The sequence below is a fragment of the Manis pentadactyla genome, chromosome 8, assembly GCF_030020395.1.
Source record: "Manis pentadactyla isolate mManPen7 chromosome 8, mManPen7.hap1, whole genome shotgun sequence".
NCBI classification, from domain to species: Eukaryota; Metazoa; Chordata; class Mammalia; order Pholidota; family Manidae; genus Manis; species Manis pentadactyla.
In genome coordinates this window covers 124726743-124745866 of record NC_080026.1, presented here as the reverse complement: position 1 = coordinate 124745866, position 19124 = coordinate 124726743, and the positions used below count along the sequence as shown (strand labels likewise).

The following is a 19124-nucleotide window of genomic DNA, read 5'->3' as shown; positions in this document are numbered from 1 at the left end:
TTTCTTGATTTAGTGAGATGACGACCTTTTCATCACTGTGCCTTTCATCAACTGTACGCTCATATTCCTCACCTGTTTTCCAACTGGGATATCTTTCTGTTATCAGTACATAGGAGCTCCTCACATATTAATTGGATTAACTCTATGCCCAATTTTATGTTTGAAAATAATTTTGTTTCTCATATTAACTTCTCATTTTTTTGTAGTCACATATATCAGTCTTTCCCATGATTTCTTTCAGGTTTCAGGTCATTCACAGAAATGCCATCCCCACTCCTGACACTATAGATATTCTCCTTCATTTCTTCTGGCATATTTGTATTTTTAATTTTTATGTTAAGTCAATAATTCCTTTTAAATTCTGTATATTGTATCAAGTAGAAATCCATTTTTCAAATGTTTCCAGTACCATTTATTGAATAGACCACCTTTTTTGAATATTTTTAAAAGGTCTATTATAATTATGATTGCATAACTTTATTTTGAATTTTTGTTTGCGTATCTATTTTTTCAATTAAGCTCATTTCCTCAAAAGTCAAATCTGACAGGTTTCTAAGCAGTAAAAGTATCTCATGACATACTTAAAACAAAAAATACCTTAGAAACAGAAACAAAGCTTTAGAGAGAAAATATTTAATCTATTTCATGAAAAAATGTACAAAGTTTTAGAAAAGAGGCATTCGGTTTCAGTGTACAGTATAACATGTTCCTGCTTTCTATAATTACTTATATTACACCTCTGAGTCGGTACGGCAGGCCACGGCACACGTTCACTCCAAACCATCTTCTGTTAACGCATGTACTTGACAAAGTCACTGAAAGTAGTCTTGAAATAAATGTAGAAAATGTTGTAAAAAATACATTAATCTGTCTACATGAAAGTTAAAAAATGCAGACCAAGGAAATTCTTTTACAATTAGATTATGAATGGAAATATCAATACTAGAACTTGTAAGTAGGATTTCCATTGCATTTTTATCTTTGGAGAAAAAATATATAATCAAACCTTTGGGGTGACAGATATGAGGTCACCACAGCAGACCAACTCAGAAATAAAACTGCAACTTTAACCACACAAAAGATGGGTGTCTGACAAATTTATGAAATGTTATGATTTGAAAGTGATTTTATGTATATATTTCAACCACACAGCAAACTCTGATTTGTCCATAATCCACAGGTAAAGTGGTAACAGCAATGAAAACATTTCTAAACTGGCTCACAATGCACCCTGACAGTATTTCAAACTTTCAAAAAATATTAAGCTATGTAAAATATAGTTAGGAAGGTATATATTGCAAAGTAGAGAGAAATTAATTTTAAAGTCATAGAGGGTATTGTTATTCTCCTTTGGAAACTGAGATATTATTAGGTATTCTAGAAAAAAAAAATTTTACCACAACAAAATAATTTTGCTGTGTTATTTGTGTAACCATAGTTCCTTGCTGAAACTTCTCCAGAAACGACTATTGTTTTTAAAGAGAGAGGAGCCTAGGGTGTGGAGAGGAAGTGCAAGTGTACTTTTTACAGGTAAATTTGGATGATGGATATCACAGGCATGCATAAACAATACATTTCAACTCTATACAAACAAAAACTTGTTAGAGTTTTGAGTAGTGTAAAAACAAAACAGGTAGCCATCCCATACATGCTCACAGAATGATTATACTTCTGGTTCGACTAAGAATAATGACTACAAATTCTAAACACAGAAGCTACTTACATGGCAGTCCTCTAAATTTTCAGGAAGGAATATATCTATTTTTACCCTTTATCACCATAATTTATCAACTGTTTTGCCCTATATACTTTGAACTTATTATTTCTCTTGAGTATAGCACAGTAAAGAATCAAAAATACTGTTTAAAACTGGGCATATTTAAATCTGAAAGCTTTATTTTTTTCCCCCTCTATTTCTCAGTATTATGCAGGCTCATTTCATTTAATCTCAAATGTAAATATGTAACCAAGTATATTGAAAGCAAAAGGTGATAAATTCTGTTTCTCCACATAAGTCATAGTTTCATGTTCTTAACATTAAAAAAAATACGACAATTTTGCGTGACTCTGTACTACTGAAACACACCAGGCCTAGAGGTTGCTGCGTGTAAGGGCAGGATTCATACCGTGCCAGGCGTTACAAAACCGCGAGGGTGTGCTGGCTTCGTGCTCCTCTGTGCTTGCTTAGTGTATGGGTGCTGGTATGGGCAGGGAGGTATATTTGGAAAAATACTTGTGATTCTTTCCTTTCAGTAATGGGGCTTTCACAGAACAAGCTGTCCTTTGGTACATTTGAGAGTGACATGGCACCAAAAGGGACACACCAAACCAGTTAATTACTATAATAGGCAAACATTCCACAGCAAGTATCTAGGGTTTTCACTTTCCATCTCTGACCTTGGAAAATAATTAAACCAAACCAGCACACTAAGAAATGGAGGGGTTGGAATCAGAGGAGGCCCCTCCTGCCCCCCATTCCACTTTACCCAGGCTCTGTGGTCAGACCCGCCACCCGCAAGTCGGACGCAGCCAGTCTAACCTGCAGGTCTAGGTGGTACGGGCCAAGGTTTGCTGGTCATGGAGTACATCTAGGCCATCAGTCAAACCTCTAACTCTTAATACCATTCTTTATATTACCCCATTGCAAGGAAAATTTTTTTAAAAAGCGAACTTTTAATTATTCAGGACAAAATAGTGACTCATGGCTGGTATGAATTCTTCATTTAAATAAACTATGTATATGCAGGTGGAGGAAAAGGAGGAAATCTTGGTGACTAACAGTGAATTCTACTTTGACATTATCAGTACCTTTTAAGTTGATGTACATTTCCTTATAGATTTTATAATAAAATTAAATTCTATATTGATTTAAATTAGAAAAACTAACAGTGAAAAGATATTTACATTCTTGCACTTGGTTGATTATGAATCATAATCAGTGGTATGTAGCATTTTACTTCATTCCTTTTAATAGTACCACAAGCTGCAATGATAGGTTAACCTGGTAAAACTTTAATAGAATTATTTGAATCATTGAGGGGCAGGGTCTACATTCCAGTGTTATTTATGAAGTAAGTAGAGGACTTTGTGTGTTAACTGACTGGCCAAATACTATCTTTCTAGAGTTCACTTTGGTTACTGAAATTTTCTTAAATATGAATAAGCTTTTTTGGGTTTGAGGTAGTCCTCAGCTAAGAATTCAGTTACACTTTATGACACAGTCTTGTAATTACCTTTTGAAGACCAGTTAAAATAGCATTGTTGTAACTAACACTGAAAACCTACTTAATTCCATTATCCATATATCTGCCAAGAAAAATTCTGGATTAATATCTGACTTTAAGAAGGTACTTAAAAAGCTTTTGGGAAACAATAATTATGGAGACTGTTTCAAGCAAACAGCCCTGAAGGATGGGTGTATAAATGAAGTCCAAAAAGCTAGCATAGTTAAATGTATTTAATTAAAAATTTTAAAACAATCATCCCTAGGACTCCTTGGCTTCTGTTAAGAACTATATACAACTATGAAAGATTTGTTTTCAAAAGAAACTATTTTGAGAAGCAATAGAGCAGGGTGGTTGAATTCATTCAGGATTGGCCACTTCCTAAATGTGTTCTCTTGATTATGTTGATAGAACTGCATTAACTTCTTTGGCTCGGTTTTCTCATCAGGGAAATAAGGAAAACCAGTACCTCCCCTCATAAGGTTATCTTAAGGATCAAATGAATTAATATGTATAAAGCACTTAGAACTAGTGTCAGTCACATAGTAAACACTCAGTAAATTTAGCTATTCTTACTACTTTAAATACTGCAAAGGCTTAAGAAAGCATCCACAAAAGTAAATAGGTACTCTTAATTCTGCAGCTGTTTTCATTCTACGTCTAGTAGATAGGAATCAAGAGGTGTTCAAATAAAAGATCCGCGAGTCACTGTTCACCCTTTAGCCATTTCACAAAATCGGCTCAGCAGCTGCTTGTCCCAGGCACCCCAAGTTCTAGCAGCAGGCATTACTCTGGGAGCTGTGTGATCTTGAGATACATCAACATTCTAAAGCTGTTTTCTCATCTGTAAAATGGACATAACATCTACTTATCTGATTCATAGGTTACTCTGAAGGCCAAATGAGGCAAAATGCATGAAAGTACTTTGAAGATTTTATAAAGCACTATGAGAATATGTTACAGCAATGTGATTTAAGGTACATTTGGACCCTTTCAAACTAAGTTTATTACTTCTTAGTGCGAAGGTCTTTAAAAAAAATTAATGAAACTGCAGGTGTGTTCCTAACATTAATATGATTTATAAAATGGTAACATGCTTTATTATAAAACTGTGTTTCTTTTGAATCCTAACTCTGGAGTATTAACAAATCAAACAGTTGGTAGAGAAATACTTTCCTTTAGAAATTGCAGCTGCAAAAAAATATCAAGCCATGTTTTTGTTCATAAATTGTCATTATTATTAACTAAGCCAATAGTTAGCAGTTTCATTAATTACAAAATGCTTTACAAACCCTATTTCATTGAATCCTTACATCAACCCCATAAGACAGGTATAGTAGCCCCATCTTACGTGGTTAGAATTCAAGTGCCCAAGAGGTCCATGCTCTTAACCATCACACTGCATTACACAATAAAAACACCAGAAAAACAAGCCATAATCACTTTTGTCTCCACCTAATCACATACTTAAGAGAACTGAAGATGAAAAGGCCCCAACTATGTTCTGATCTTGGTAATAAAGGTGACTTTAGTAAAGTTATAACAAGTGCTTACAATGCCGTTTCATTTAGGATCTTTAAAAAAACACATTCAGTTGCTCACTGAAAAAAAAAGGAATTAAAAACATCCATAATTTTGTCATTCAGGAAAGCCACTGTTGACAGTCACTCTATGTATTTGTATGCAATTGTTATTTAACTATGGAATTTAGTTTTTCATGTTTGTTCCTCAACATGGTGTCACATATAATGGCTAGACTGAAGTCTTTTTAATTGGCAGATATAAACTAATAGTAATATTTTGTACAGAAAATTATTATATTATAGAGATATGTATATTCAATATCTTCCCCAGTTTTTCAATTATGGAAAAACAAGCTGAGAGTAACGTATGTTCTTGGTATTAGCTCAAAAGTACATTGGTCATAGGAGAATTTATGTGAGATGTTCTTGAGTTGATTTTTGTGTACATATACAAACACAAACATGTATACATCCACAAATTCAACTTTTTGAGGGGCTATGTTAAGACTTACAGCTTTCTGCAGACCCAATAATGCTCCAACATATTAGAGCTTAAGGAGAAAACTGTTCTGTCGTCACTGAACTTTGCCAAAATTACCCTTATGGGTGATTAAACTGTAAAGTTTTCCCTTGTGAAGAAGTTAAATATTTGCTTGAAATAGCATATTAAGATGAGCAAAATTCTTTTCAGGGAGCATATCAATCCTGAGTATAAATTCTGAAAAAAATTCTATCATTTGTGAAATGATTATCACAGAGTAGTGCAAAAAATAGTGACAAATGAGCAGAATTAATTTAGGGCAAAGATTCCAGATATTATGTCAAAGTGTGTATAATGCCACATTACTGGCACTTTAAGGTGACCCACACTAAAATCTTACTTTTTAAATTATTACTGGACATAATAAGTTATGTCAGGAAAGCAGAAGTTAAAATATAAGCCCTTATATAAAACAGAAGGCTAACAAGGATCAAGAAGTTTTTAAAAATCAACTTTCTAGTGCTTCTTCTTACATAAGAGGTTTGTGTTAGTCATAAATTCTAGGAACCCATTTATGTTGCTTTAGTATGATATGCAAAAAAATCACACTAATCCATATAAACAATATTTTTAATGTAAAAAACAGTGCAGACCGACGGCTTAGTAGGAATAAGATGTTCCATAAAACTGTACTTTGAAAGCCAAGAAAAGTGTAAGTTAATACTAACCTAAAACTCTGTCTAGACAATGAGAACACTGATAGGTTCTAAGAAATATTTTTGGATTTTTATGTGCATGAAAATACGTAATTAATTTTTCAATGTAATACTCAAAAATGCATACAGTGTGTATTGTTGGATATGTTAGCAAGTTAAAACATGTATGCTGCTTTTAGAGAGTGAAACTCTATGTACTTAAGCAGGCAAAGAGTAAGCCAAAATATTCTCATCATGTCCAACTGGAAATGAGAAGTACAATAGATCAAATGAGATTAAAAAATGACTTTGGCCTGTCCTCCATAAAGAAAATATTAACTCTTTATGTCCTTTTACAGAACAACATATTTTTTTTGTGGAGAGAAAAGGAACAGGATTCCTTTTAACTTGTTTATACTTCTTTTTAAAAGTAGCCTTAGCAAGTCACAAATTTAAAGTCATGATCTATGCATTTCCTTACTTAGAGATTCAGGTAACCTGAATAAAAGAAGAGAATAGAATGTTCAAAACAATATTTCAAAAAGTAAAGAAATGGGCAGATGATGGTGCACAAAAGATTATACTTCAAACTTAGCACAGTTTTTGAAGAGGGGGGAGTATATTATGCCATATTGTCTATAAATATTTATTGGCATATATATGGTGCACCTGATGTTTTTAAAATCTTGTAAGCTCATTAAATCATGAACATGTCGAATCAGTTTTAGTAAAAATAAGAATAGGCTTTTAAATAGTTATAAAGAAGAGTTATGATAAAAAAACAACTTTCAGTATTTTCTAGTGATTCTTTCTTTGGGGTTAAAAAAAAACCCCAAAACAGTGTCATCAAATCACTGTATGTTTCAGCCTTAACATTTTACAGAGTAATATATTAGGATATACTATACATATTAATAGCATGAAAGTGCTTCACACTGAAATTTTCACTTTGAAGGCTTAAGCATGACCTTTAAAATATAATTAAAAGAGCATAATTTAAATTCTGGATATGGGAACCAAAAAAACCAAAACCCAACAAATCTAATGCTTACAAGTGAAAATAAATTTCTAAGACAACATACACCCACTTACATCAGATTCAGCTGTTACAGTTATCATTGTAAGTATCACAGGTAGTAATTTGTTCCTCAATCTCTTTCTTCTTGAAAGTGTATCTGGGGGACTCATTATCTGGTTAAACTGCTCATTCACAAAAAAGGAGTGAATATGTATGTCGTTAGACATTCCTTTTCTGTATAAAGTTATAAGGCATTAATAATGGTATGTTAAAATAGCAAATAGTTTTTAATAAAAATAGATCAAAATTCTCCGTTAAATGTATCTCAACTAAGAAAAGCATAGAAGAGAACAAAGAACATATTTACTACCTAGGTAAATGAGCTTAAGAGCTTACCACTCTTCAAGCTTTTATGATGTAAAGACTTTTTTTTTGTCTTGTGAAATTTACACATTAAAATGTGCTGTTTGCTATTAATAAAGGTAGAAAAAGTTAAAATATTTGGTATGATTATTGTTATCAGTGTTCACTGCAAATTATCTTATGATAACATTCTATACTATAGTGGACACTTAAATCTTATGCAAAACAGAGGCACAGATTACAAAATCATGGGTCAAATGATAGTCAGTGACTCAGCTGGTACACAGCCAGAATGAAGGAATTTGTTTATAATAAATAATTAAATAAGGAGCATAGCAGTATTTTAGTATCAGTTGCTAAAGCTGAGCAATGGCTTCTTGGTATCCAGAGGCAGAAATAAAACTTCTTTCCCTAAGTCACAGTGACGACAAGGACGGAAAACAGGTGGCTGTGGCGACTGGGTTGCTAACTTGCTAAAATACATACTTGAGCTCTACTGGAGCTATGCAATCTTTTTGTATATCAGTTATTTGTAAAGGCTGACTGAACAAAATTCCCTTCATCATACAAGCACTGCTATCTGCACTACAGTAATAAAGAAACACTCTGATAGATATAACAGCTTCAAGTGATAAGCAATCTCCAGGAATCTGCAGTGAGATTGTTGGTTGATTGGAAATGCTTTCTATTTCTCCAGACGGTGTCTGTCCCTGAAGAAGCCATTCACTGCCTAGAAAATAAAAAGGTAAATTATTAGGACTCTATAAGAAGTAGGAAATCAGATTTATTCAATCAACAAATATTAACTGAAAGCCACTGAAGTGCCAGGCATTATGGTCTGCGTGAAGGACATAAACACACATAAGGTATAATTACCACTCAGGAGAAGGTCCCCAGTCTAATGAATGATCTTTATATCAAATTATTATAATTCTTCCTTTGAACACTGTAAAATACATTTATTTCTACTGAAATCAAGCTGAATGTTGCAAATATGGTTATAGATCCTTAATATCTGAAGTTAAAAGTGAAACATTTTAAGTTCTAGAAATAAACATAGGATGCTTCAGAAAACAAATCATTTTACCATAAAGTGCTCAGGAATATAAGATGAAAACTACAAAACAATCTAAGGATACAAAAGTGTATGCATAAACTCTGCAGTGAAATTCAAGTTAAGATAATGCTGAATTACTGAATATCTAAAATATTAATTTTTTTAGCAACAATTAACACTGTATATATTATTCTGGCAGACTCAATGTAAAAACTAAGAAATTTTGTCTATCTCATTTTAATACATAAGACTTCCTAGATTTAAAAACATAGATTATCTAAGTAAGAAAAGTACAATAAACCACTAAAAATCTTTAAACCTTTTAGTATTAAAAATTTTTAAGTATCTTTATTAATCCAGTGTATCCTCTCAGAAGGAACATACGTGTCACACTGAGGAAGCACATGCTTAACTGATACTCAGCTTCAGAGGGATTAGATGTCAAGAGCCAGCATTTGGGAAACGCAGGACATGCATCCCTGCCGCCTTAAACAGCGGACAGTTGACTCTTCAACAGTGTGCTGACCTCCTGCACAGTCAAAAATTCACATATTACTTGACTCCCCCAAAACTTAAATATTAAGAGCCAACTGTTGATTTTATGTTAGTAAATAATAAAATAGCCCAGTGTCTATATGAATTTTTATGCATCCATGACACATCTAATTTTTTCTTCATTTTTGTGATACTTTAGGCTATGTAGTTTGTCTTTTTCAAATTGTCACAAATCTCTAAAAAATTTTCAATTTGTTAAGAAAACCCAATCCAGTGTATGATTCCTTACTATAAATTAGTGAAGTCACTTTGCATTCTTGATTCAAACACACATGCACATCTTTACATAATTTACAGTAACTTTGAGAATAGATTCAAAACAGGAAGTGTTCTTAGATTAAAAGATTAAAAGATCTGTACACTTCAAATCCATGTTGTTCACCGGTCAACTGTACCTGGAACTTAATCTAATGACTCATCAATGACTAGAGGTCAGCTGTACAAAAACAGGACTGTCTATTGAGTAGTGACGACATTCTATATCTATTTTTTGGCTTTTTTGACCTCAGGATGAGTTGACAGACTCAGAGCACCTGCCTCCACTGATCTTCTCCACCTCTCCTTTAGTTTACTGCTTCTAATATTCTGTTGACTGACATAATTTTCTCAAATTTGATTTTTCAAACATAACTAAGGAGCAGATGAAAGGTGGAGAATCTAGAGTTAAGTGCAGAGCTTTTTAAACAATTCTTTTAAAGTTCTCTTCAAAATTCTTTGGCCCTTGCTTATTTCTGGATTTGAGTATGTTTATTTAATGTTTGATTTTGCTAGTTAGATTAGTGAAGAACTTGTCTTTTAAATCAAAGAGAAAAATAATAATGTGTTATTTTAATGTCCAATTCTAGAAATAAAACACAGCAAATGCTTTAGATATTTTTCAGATACATCACATGTGGGATTTGTGAAATATGCTAATAATGCATTTATAATGCCTTTTTTTAAGCTTACAATTTTCACATTGCTGACATCCTTAAGATTACACAGACTGAAGTTTAGTTAAAAGTGTGTCTATAAAGAATTGGCCAAGAAGAAAAAATGTCCTTTAATCTTAAGTGTGGAAATGTAACCTAGAAAATGATTTTCAAAACCCTTAAATTACTAGGATTCTTGCCTGGAAGCTATCTGACCCCATACAACACAAACAGAGCCAGTATCTTGCACAAGTGATGAAAGCTGACGTTATAGACTACTCCACTTTCCTTTAATACTGTCTATATTATGTATTTCAATGATTCAAAATTAATTTGTGTGTTTGACAGAGTTAAAACAAACATGCTAATCTGTCAATATCCTGTTTAAAAAAACAATCCACTGCTTTCATGACAGAGAAATTACATTAACAGTGATCTCCAACTGGTGCAATCGCTTTCAGACTAATGGACACAGGCAGGACAGTTAAGCTGGCAGCTGATGACTTGATCTGAACCAATAAAGGACTGAGGAAGAATGGCCAGTATTTGAGAACTCGCCTGTCCAGAAAGCTCTGCCCTGTCTCTTGTGGGAGGTAGGCAGGGTGGTCTTCCCACAAGCTCAATCAATCACCCGAGCCAGCCTTCCAAACCGTAACCCAGCAGTTCCTCCTGGCTAGTCTACCAAGATTTCTCTGTTCTCTCTGGATACCAAGTGAGTAGTTTCAGTACAGCGCCTCTGCCCTGAGAATGTACCAAGGTAAGAAAGCATAAAGCCTGGATCTGGGTAATGTACAGAAGAGCAGTGTGTGAGAGGGCACGAGGTAGGGGCAGTCGGTGAGGAAACGGAAGCCTGCGGAGAGTGTGAGCAAGAGTGCGGGAGGCCAGGACCGAGGCGGATCCTTAGGCAAAGCACGAGGATGCTCCCTTAGAACTGCTGTCCACTCTGAGATGCTGGAAGGCACTGCTGTAAGGCAAGCAGTGTACGATTCCTTACTATAAATTAGTGAAGTCACTTTGCATTCTTGATTCTAATACACATGCACATCTTTACATGATTTACAGTAACTTTGAGAATAGACTCAAAACAGGAAGTGTTCTTAGATTAAAAGATTACAAATTAGTGAGTGAGGACAAAGGCTCTGTCTGGATTCTGATCACAGTATTTCATTTATGTTCAATTATATATCCTCCAACAAGGCTTTATTCTTCTACTTGAATGGCACACTTTAAAGATACAGTTTTGGCACCCATTTTCTTGTAGTAAGCAAGTAATGGGGCTCAAATTCTACCTCCAGCATCTCTAAAGAGGAAAATGCAGCTTCAGGCTTAGTAACTTGTAAATCAGGTCTTAATCATACTTCTGAAATAAGATGAACAGCAGGTGAAAGCTCTAAAGCTTTTGCTGGACACTCTCTGGAAAAGATAAACAATCAACTGAATTGGAAAGAGCCTGTGTCAAGTTAGTTCTGCTAAAAGAAGGCATGTGCTTTTAAAAAATATCCTACTCAAGGGGAAAATCAATTTAATTCTTCAGAATAGAATCTGAGATGTTAATCACCATATTACCGGAGGGTGGACACAATTAATACTGGGTCAGACTCCGAGACCTAAGTTGATGGGTCATTACCTGGCACTACAGCAGACCTGCCAATCAGCACCACTCAGCCAGTATAGCAGTACTCCACCTGCACGGTCTGCAGCCTTGTGGCCAAACCTGGTTGAACAAAAACAGCCCCCACACGGACTAGCCCAACTTTAAATTCAGGACAGCAGCCTCAAGCGGAGCCTTCTGGCTGCTCAGCAATCACAGCACACACACACTTCCACACCTTCGTGTCTAGTCACTATCCCAGCCCCCGGATGACACTCTTCTCTCTTCAAACCTCCAGAGCCTTCCCCCCTCGCTCTCACTACCCCCAGCTGATGACACAAGCACCCAGGAAAGAGCTCCCAGAAGTCCTCCCTCCGTAGTTCCCCACCTAGACCACTGGGCCATACCTGGGCCCGCTCTCCTACCATGGAAATGTCCACATCCTTGGCAAAGGACTCTGCACCAGGTCCCATCCCCTCTCATCCTAAAGGAGACCCACCTCCACCGTATCATCCATTCTTTTCCCTATTGGGTCTCTGCCATCAATAATACAAACATGCTGTTCTCTCAATTCCATTTTCCCCTTTTAGCAACTGCTCTATTTTCTTTTCAGCTAAACTCCTGAAAGTGCCACCTATATTTATTTTCTCCAGTCCCTCTCCCTTTTTTAACCTGCTTTAATCAGGCATCCTTCATCACCCTGAAATGGCTCTGGTCAAGGACATTAATGAACTCTATAAAGTGAAATCAATGATCAATTCTTAGGCCTTCTCTTACCTTATCAATATTGACAGAGCTGATCACCCTCTCCAACTCAAAACACTGGCTCCAGGAAACTACTTTCTTGGTTTTGCTCTTACTCGCTTGTTCACTTCACTCTTCACTTACTGTCTGAGCTACGTATTGCCTCCGTCTCCTTGATCTCTGAATGTCCAAGTGCCCCAGAACAGTGCCCCTCAAAGCGCACACCATGGACTGGGGCTGGTCCACAAACCATGATGAGTTAAGCACAGAATCTGACAGTAAGGTTTTTAAGGTCCAAATGTGTAATTGGTGGCTTTGAATTTTATGTCTTTTTAAAAACATTTCCTTTTTATGGCTAGTAACTCCGGCTAGTTTTGAGATAAGAGTAGCATAATGAAAAAGTCACTAAGAACTAGCAGATTCAAATTTCATCTTTTGACTTAATTCAGTATATGCCTTTGAACAAATCACTTTCTCTCTCTGAGCTGTTAGTCCCCTTATTTATAAAATAAGAGCTCTAGGACAGATGATGTCTTTCTGTGCCTTTTAGTTCTAATACTCAGAGACCCATTATTCTGAGACTCCTGCAATGTGCCTCGCAGGAGGCACTGGCCTAATAGCAAATGGGGGCAATTATGACTGAGTAGCTTTGGATGAGTTACCCTGTTCTGTAACAAAAGGAAGGAAAGAATCTCAAAGACTAAAGGAAACTGCTGAAGTGGGATTAGATCTGGGTCTACTTTTTCACAAAACCTCCCTCAAATCCTGTGCAACTACAGAGTAAAAATATCATATCACGTAACAAATGAGAAAAATAGATTAGACATCAAGAAGTTGTAGAATATTTGCAAGATTATTCTCATACCTTCAGCTGTTAGAAACCAGCAACTGGGTGCTCCTTCAGTTAGCTTTGTTCCTGATGGGAGGTCTAGTCTTAGCTTGAACTGAAGGGTCTGGCCTGGAGATGCAGCTACTGGAGAAAGTGTGATGCCTTGAGCAGATTTAGGTAGTCTGGGTAATGTCTTCCGTTTTTCTACTGGGAATGGGCCATCTACCACAGCATTTTCAGATCTGAAGACTGGGAGCTATGAAATAAGACAATCTGTTTATTAAAGTACAAGTACTTTATAGTAATTGTGGAGTAAGAAAGCTTATTTTTAGACTACAGCAGAAGAATGAGGTTCTATGTCAATGAAACTTAATTGCCATTCTAATTTGAATTATAATGTGTTTACTTAAATGTCCTCATGATTATTTTGTAGGTTTAGAAAAGTATTTCCTCCTGACAAAGATTACTAATACTTATGAATGAAAAAAGTTACCTGTCCAATGTTAATAGATGACTGAAAATTAAAACTTTATCAATTTAAATGTACTGGATATACATCCTTGTAATTTTCCTTGCCAACTGTAAGAAGATGCCATTTATCTTATATCAGAGATCTATGTCAAGAGAAATTACACTTACATTATAATGACTATCTGTGTTACTTCAAAACGTATTTAGGAAATTCCTAGAATTTTAGAAATACAAACCTCTTGAATTTTTTTCAAGAGATAGTTTAGAAATTTTTATTAGAGACCATGTCATCTTTAAAAATTAATTAGAACTTATTTCAGTTTCTTCCAATGTTATTTTCAATGTCTTCAAAGACTACACATTAATCTAAGGATCATTAAAAAAATAACCCCAAACAACCCAGCCACATTGTATATATAGTGTGTGTATGTCTATACATTTAAACATAGATTTAAGTCCATTTCTTTTCTCTTTTTCTGAAAGTTCATCAGATTCTCTTCAATTTCTACTATCTTTCTCAAACCCTCTTGGTAAATATGGAATTTTTATTTTGAAAACAGGGTATCTCTGAAGGCATTCATTTACTGCTCAACTACATATTTAACTCTTGCCCGTGGACAGAGATGGCCTAATGAAAAGTGTCTCTGTTCTGTGTGGACCATTATCATTCTTAAAAGGATACCCTTTTAATTTATACTTTAAGCTTACTTACCACAGAAATCATTTTTGTTTCTAAATCCATCACTTTAATTTGGTGATTATTGGTGTCTGCCACATATAATAACTGACCATTCTCTCCAATGCACAAGCCTCCTGGTTCATTAAAAGTTGACTCGGTAAAACTGGAACTGGTAACATTTCTTGGATCTCCAGTTCCTGCTAATGTTGTACAGTTTTTTGTTTTTGGATCCACAACTTTAATCTAAAAAGGAAGAACAAAAATTTATATATCTGAAGCTCAATCTCAAGTTTGTAGTAAAATGTAGTATCAAGCAAGCCAGAGAACTAAGGATTTCCATTAGTGTTCTTAAGAGATCTTGGAAAAAGTATAAGCATTTCCGTATTTTCTTAAAAAGCACATATTCAAATTAACAGTCTGAGGGGGAGAATATTACATTCTGAGAGCTACAAATGATATAAAGTCCCCAGGTACGTCTTGTCTTATAGCAGTAATCTTTGATGAAATTATTTCTTGAATTAAAAATTTGTAAATGTTAGTTTTGCCTCACAAGGGACACAGCTGAACTGACTTTCTTCTCATGAACATCTAATATTGGCTGAGGATCTGCTACTTATGTTAAACCTAATGATTCCCAGTTGTGTCTCAATTATATTTATGGTCTCTCATCACAAAGTATTAACATTTATTTTCCACTGATTTTTAATTTAAAAAATGCAATAAAAATGGGAATAGTTGAGTCAATGCAGCAGAGAAAAAAATGGGATTACTTGCTAATAGGCATCGCAACTATGTAACAGTTCAAAAATGAAACTTTCTTAGTTGACACATTAATTTCCCTGCTACCTGCCGCCTTATTTACTATGTTATAAGTAGCTTTGATGGGCTGCAATTCCCCATTTTTGGCAATAGCCATTGGGACTTTGTTTAGTCCTTTCCCCAGCTGAGAGTACCATCGTATCCTCTTTGCAAAGAAAGGACCCAGAACAGAACAGAAAGGGCTTACATATAATTAGCTGTCAAAGACTTACTCCCCTGTATTTCAGAGTGGCAGCTGTAGGAGGCTCACAGATTTTTCAGCACTTTAAATATCACAGAGGAAACGCAGGGTATTATAATTCCATCAAGACCCACCTTGTGATTGTAAGAGTCTGCCACGTAAAGTAAATTCCTTTTTCTGTCCCAAGTTACTCCAAGTGGGTGCTGAAGCTTTGCACTGATTCCTACTCCATCAACATCACCAAAAGCAAATAAATTCTTTTATTTTTTTTAAAAGAAAGAAACAGCATGTATTAAATTTTTACAGTGCTTTGTTAGGATATAAAGTGAAATTTAAGATGTCTGTATATGATAAAAGGGAAAAGGTTTGATTTCATATAAATAAGGATGGGTATTTGATTAAGACTGGAAAAAAATAATAGAAATTTGATCCTGTATTAATTTGTGGTACATGGTAGTTTGATTCACAATAATCACTCATCTAGTCAGAAACAGGTCAAGTGAACTAATCTAGTGCCCTTTGTGCCCTACTGCCAAATCTAATTTACATTTTTCTTTTCTCTTGGTTATCAATATTTTATCTGTCCTTTCTCCCTGAAGCCCCGACATTTATGTATAATCAAGGAGAGTTTACTTTTCTTAGACAGTTGTGTTAAACTTGTGTCTCTCTATATTCACATATCCTTCGGTTTGACTGCCATTTTAATTTATGAATAAGGGAAGAACTCTATCTCCTAAATTTTATCTTTTCACAATTCAAAAAACTGCAAGCTTGGTAAAGTGTCCGAGCAATCACGCAAAAGTGATCTTCATTACCGTGGGGTCCCGTTCTCCTCCCACAAGGTGCTTCACTGCTCCGTCTTTCAGCGAGACGGTTCTCACTGTGCTGCTCTCACTATCTGCTACAAAGAGGCAGCTCCAGGGTTCCTCGGAGGCCAGAGTCAGACCCGAAGGTTGGGCAAAACCTGCCTTGTGAGGATATGCATTATTGCGATTCTCTTCATTTCCACTTCCAGCAAACCGAAGGCAGGTTCCTTTTTTTAACTCACTGCAAAGGACAAGTTTGTAGGTGAATTCAACACTGTTACATTGTATCCAATTTAGTTATAAAACAAACCAATGAAAATGATCACACCAATGGTGATAAGCATTGTAAAAAAGAAATCTAGTGATCTTGGCTTTGTTAAGTTGTCGAGTCAGTTTTCGCTATAGCTTTTCTAGTAATTAAATTATTTATCCACTGCGTAGGGAACTTTCTACCCTCTTTTTTTGACATACACAAAATTGAAACTATTCTCAGTGGCCAGATGGGAAACCTCTGACAAGGTTCGAATTATAAGATTCACAAGAATAATGATCATATCATTGAAGGGATAGTTGTTTTTTTTTTTTTTGCAAATGGTCAGAGGTAGGTACATCTGGATCCTACCTTAACTTCTGGACCATTTCTTAGCTTCATGCAGTATTAGGTTTTGAAAGGGAGTTTAGAAGACTATCTTGTTCTTGATAGTTTAAAGCTTAAATTTTCCTTAAAAATGTTTGTTTTCAGGTATATGAGTAGAGACCAGTAAAAGGAATTAATCATTTCTGAAAGACAGCCAGGTCAAACAGTACCCATTTAAAGAAAGTGAAGCAGGATGATTATGCTGCTTTAATCGGTTGTACAAATTAATTTCTTATATACACTAGGGAAGTTTGTATTTAAAGGACTATTGCAATGATTCCTTTAATGCAGAGAAAGTCTTACATCTTGGTTTCTAAGTTTATGCCAGAGGGATTGTAAAGAGGACATAAGTGGTGACTTGTGTTGAGGAAAGGGAATAAGTTGACTTAGGATGCAAAAAAGAGACTAGATATGTAGATATAGATATACATATATATGTGTGTGTGTATATATATATATATATATATATATATCACTTCCAAACCGGCACAACATGCAAAGTCTAAAATGATCATCAATCACTTAATGGTTGGCATGTGCCCCATGCTAATTAGTGGAGGCAAAGGGATACAGAATGTATAAAACATGGCCACTTATTAAAGGAACTCATAAAAATAGAGAAATACATGTGTAACTCATACGTAGGACATATATGTCAAAAGGTAATTACTGCAAGGAATCTTAACAGTTTTAAAAAGGAGTTTCCTACAGTACTATATGTATGTATATATATATATGTAGTATATATCATATAAAATATATATATTATATAAATATATCATATAAATCTATATCATACATGATTAAATGTTTAAAACACCATACAAAGCAACACACACCCAAATACATAGTATCCAGAATACCTGATATCTTGGAATATCTGTATAACCTTCTTTCTACTGATCAAGGTTAACTGAGATGACTGACATTTACTTTCTCTGGTGATCTGACAGTCTTTAAGATCTGTGACTTTCACTAATTTATTTATTCTGCAAATCCTTACCGAGCTCCTATTATGTATCAGATACAGGGTTAGGCATAGGGGACATAAAATGAGAGAGAAAGGCTCGTTAAGAGGTAATCTAATAGGAGCTTACAGTTATATAACCAAGTAAGTGCAACCAAAAACAGAAGGGGAGAGAGAGAAAAAGGGGGAAGAAGGAAAGGAGGGAGGGACTGGGGGGAGACAGAAGCAACTTTATCAGTGCAGTAACATAACTACATACGAGTATAGTGTGGTCACAGAGAAGAGTACGGTCAGCTCTGCCTGGGGTGTTAGGGAGAAAACGCTCCATAGAAAAGACATAAACTGTAGAGACACTACTTTTTCATCTTCAGATCCGCAATAGTGACAGCAAAGCTACCCACATCTGTATATGCCAGGCACTAGACTAAGCAATTCATACATATTAATTCTCAAAACCAGTGTATGAGGTGGACATAAATAAGGAAGCTGAGGCTCAGAAAATTAAAGTGGTTCTCCTAAGCTCACAAAGATAAGCAGCTAAGCCAGGATTCAATCTTAGTCCTGACTACAAAACCTGAGCTATTAACCACTCGGCTATGCAGAACTCAAATATTTAAAGTACGTGTTAAAAGGTGAGTCCCCACTAAATAGTTCCAGTTCTCTTTCTGGAGCTTGGTAGGATTGCTCTTCCCAGGCTCCTACTTCAGCTGATGAAATAGGTGGAAGTGATGCGTGTCACTTCTGAGGAGAAGCTTGAGCAGCCACTGACTCACCCCCTCTCTCTACCAGGAGGACTGGCAAAGCTCCAGACGGGGGCTGCTTCATCAGCCTGGTGGCAGAGGTGTGCTCCCCAGGCAACCTATGTGAGGAGCAAGAACAAACCTTGTCTTCAGCCACCAAGGATCTGGGCTGCTTGTTATGATGGGATAGCCCAGCATACCCTGACTAGCACAGTGAGTATGGGGAGGATGGTGACGTTGGGAAAGGGAATTCTGTGAACTCTCATCACACAGTTTACCCAAAGAGAGGTGCTGCCATTTACTTTTTCTTTGGTAGTCTGCCACAGTCCAACAGGAGTGCCCATATCTGATGAGTCCCTGCCATGGCTATCCACAGGATGTCGTCTCTTTGGACCTCTGAACCTTTACAAAAATAAACAGTAATTATGATGTATGTATTTGGCTAATACAAACATTGCAATGCTTCAGAAATCTGAACAGCAATACGTTTATGAATCATCCAATAGACAAAGAAAAAATATTTGCAATATTTTAAGTTGGTTTGGGAAGTTTTTCAATTTTCCTTGTTTAAACTTCTAAAGTTCACTTCTTTAGCAATTTACCTGTGAATTCACAGAAATCCAAAGTATTCTAAATAGCAACATGTCCCTCTGCATGTCTGGGCACAATATTTTAAAATATTTGATGTCTTATTTTATCTGATAGAAGTGGGTTGACACAAACTCTCCAAGGAAACTCTGCCAGTCAAATATCTAGCAACAATCACCTAAATCATAGGCTTTCGTAACAAGTTCTTTGACCACCCTCTCAGGAAAGAACTCTTTTAACAGTTT

The 19124-nt window shown here is 35.5% G+C and overlaps 1 protein-coding gene across 2 annotated transcripts in view; it reads right to left on the bottom strand.

Annotated features, from left to right (window-relative positions):
- Positions 1–614: 614 nt before the first annotated feature.
- NHLRC2 (NHL repeat containing 2) overlaps positions 615–19124 on the bottom strand; it is a 57016-nt gene continuing 38506 nt past the window's right edge. For both annotated transcript variants that reach the window (XM_036899102.2, XM_036899103.2), the window contains 6 exons: positions 18594–18693; positions 15957–16188; positions 15276–15398; positions 14175–14384; positions 13028–13247; positions 615–8034 (listed from right to left, as the gene is read on the bottom strand). In XM_036899102.2, coding sequence (XP_036754997.2) covers positions 7778–8034; positions 13028–13247; positions 14175–14384; positions 15276–15398; positions 15957–16188; positions 18594–18693 — 1142 coding nt within the window. In that variant the 3' untranslated portion in view covers positions 615–7777. The remainder of the gene's footprint in view (positions 8035–13027; positions 13248–14174; positions 14385–15275; positions 15399–15956; positions 16189–18593; positions 18694–19124) is intronic.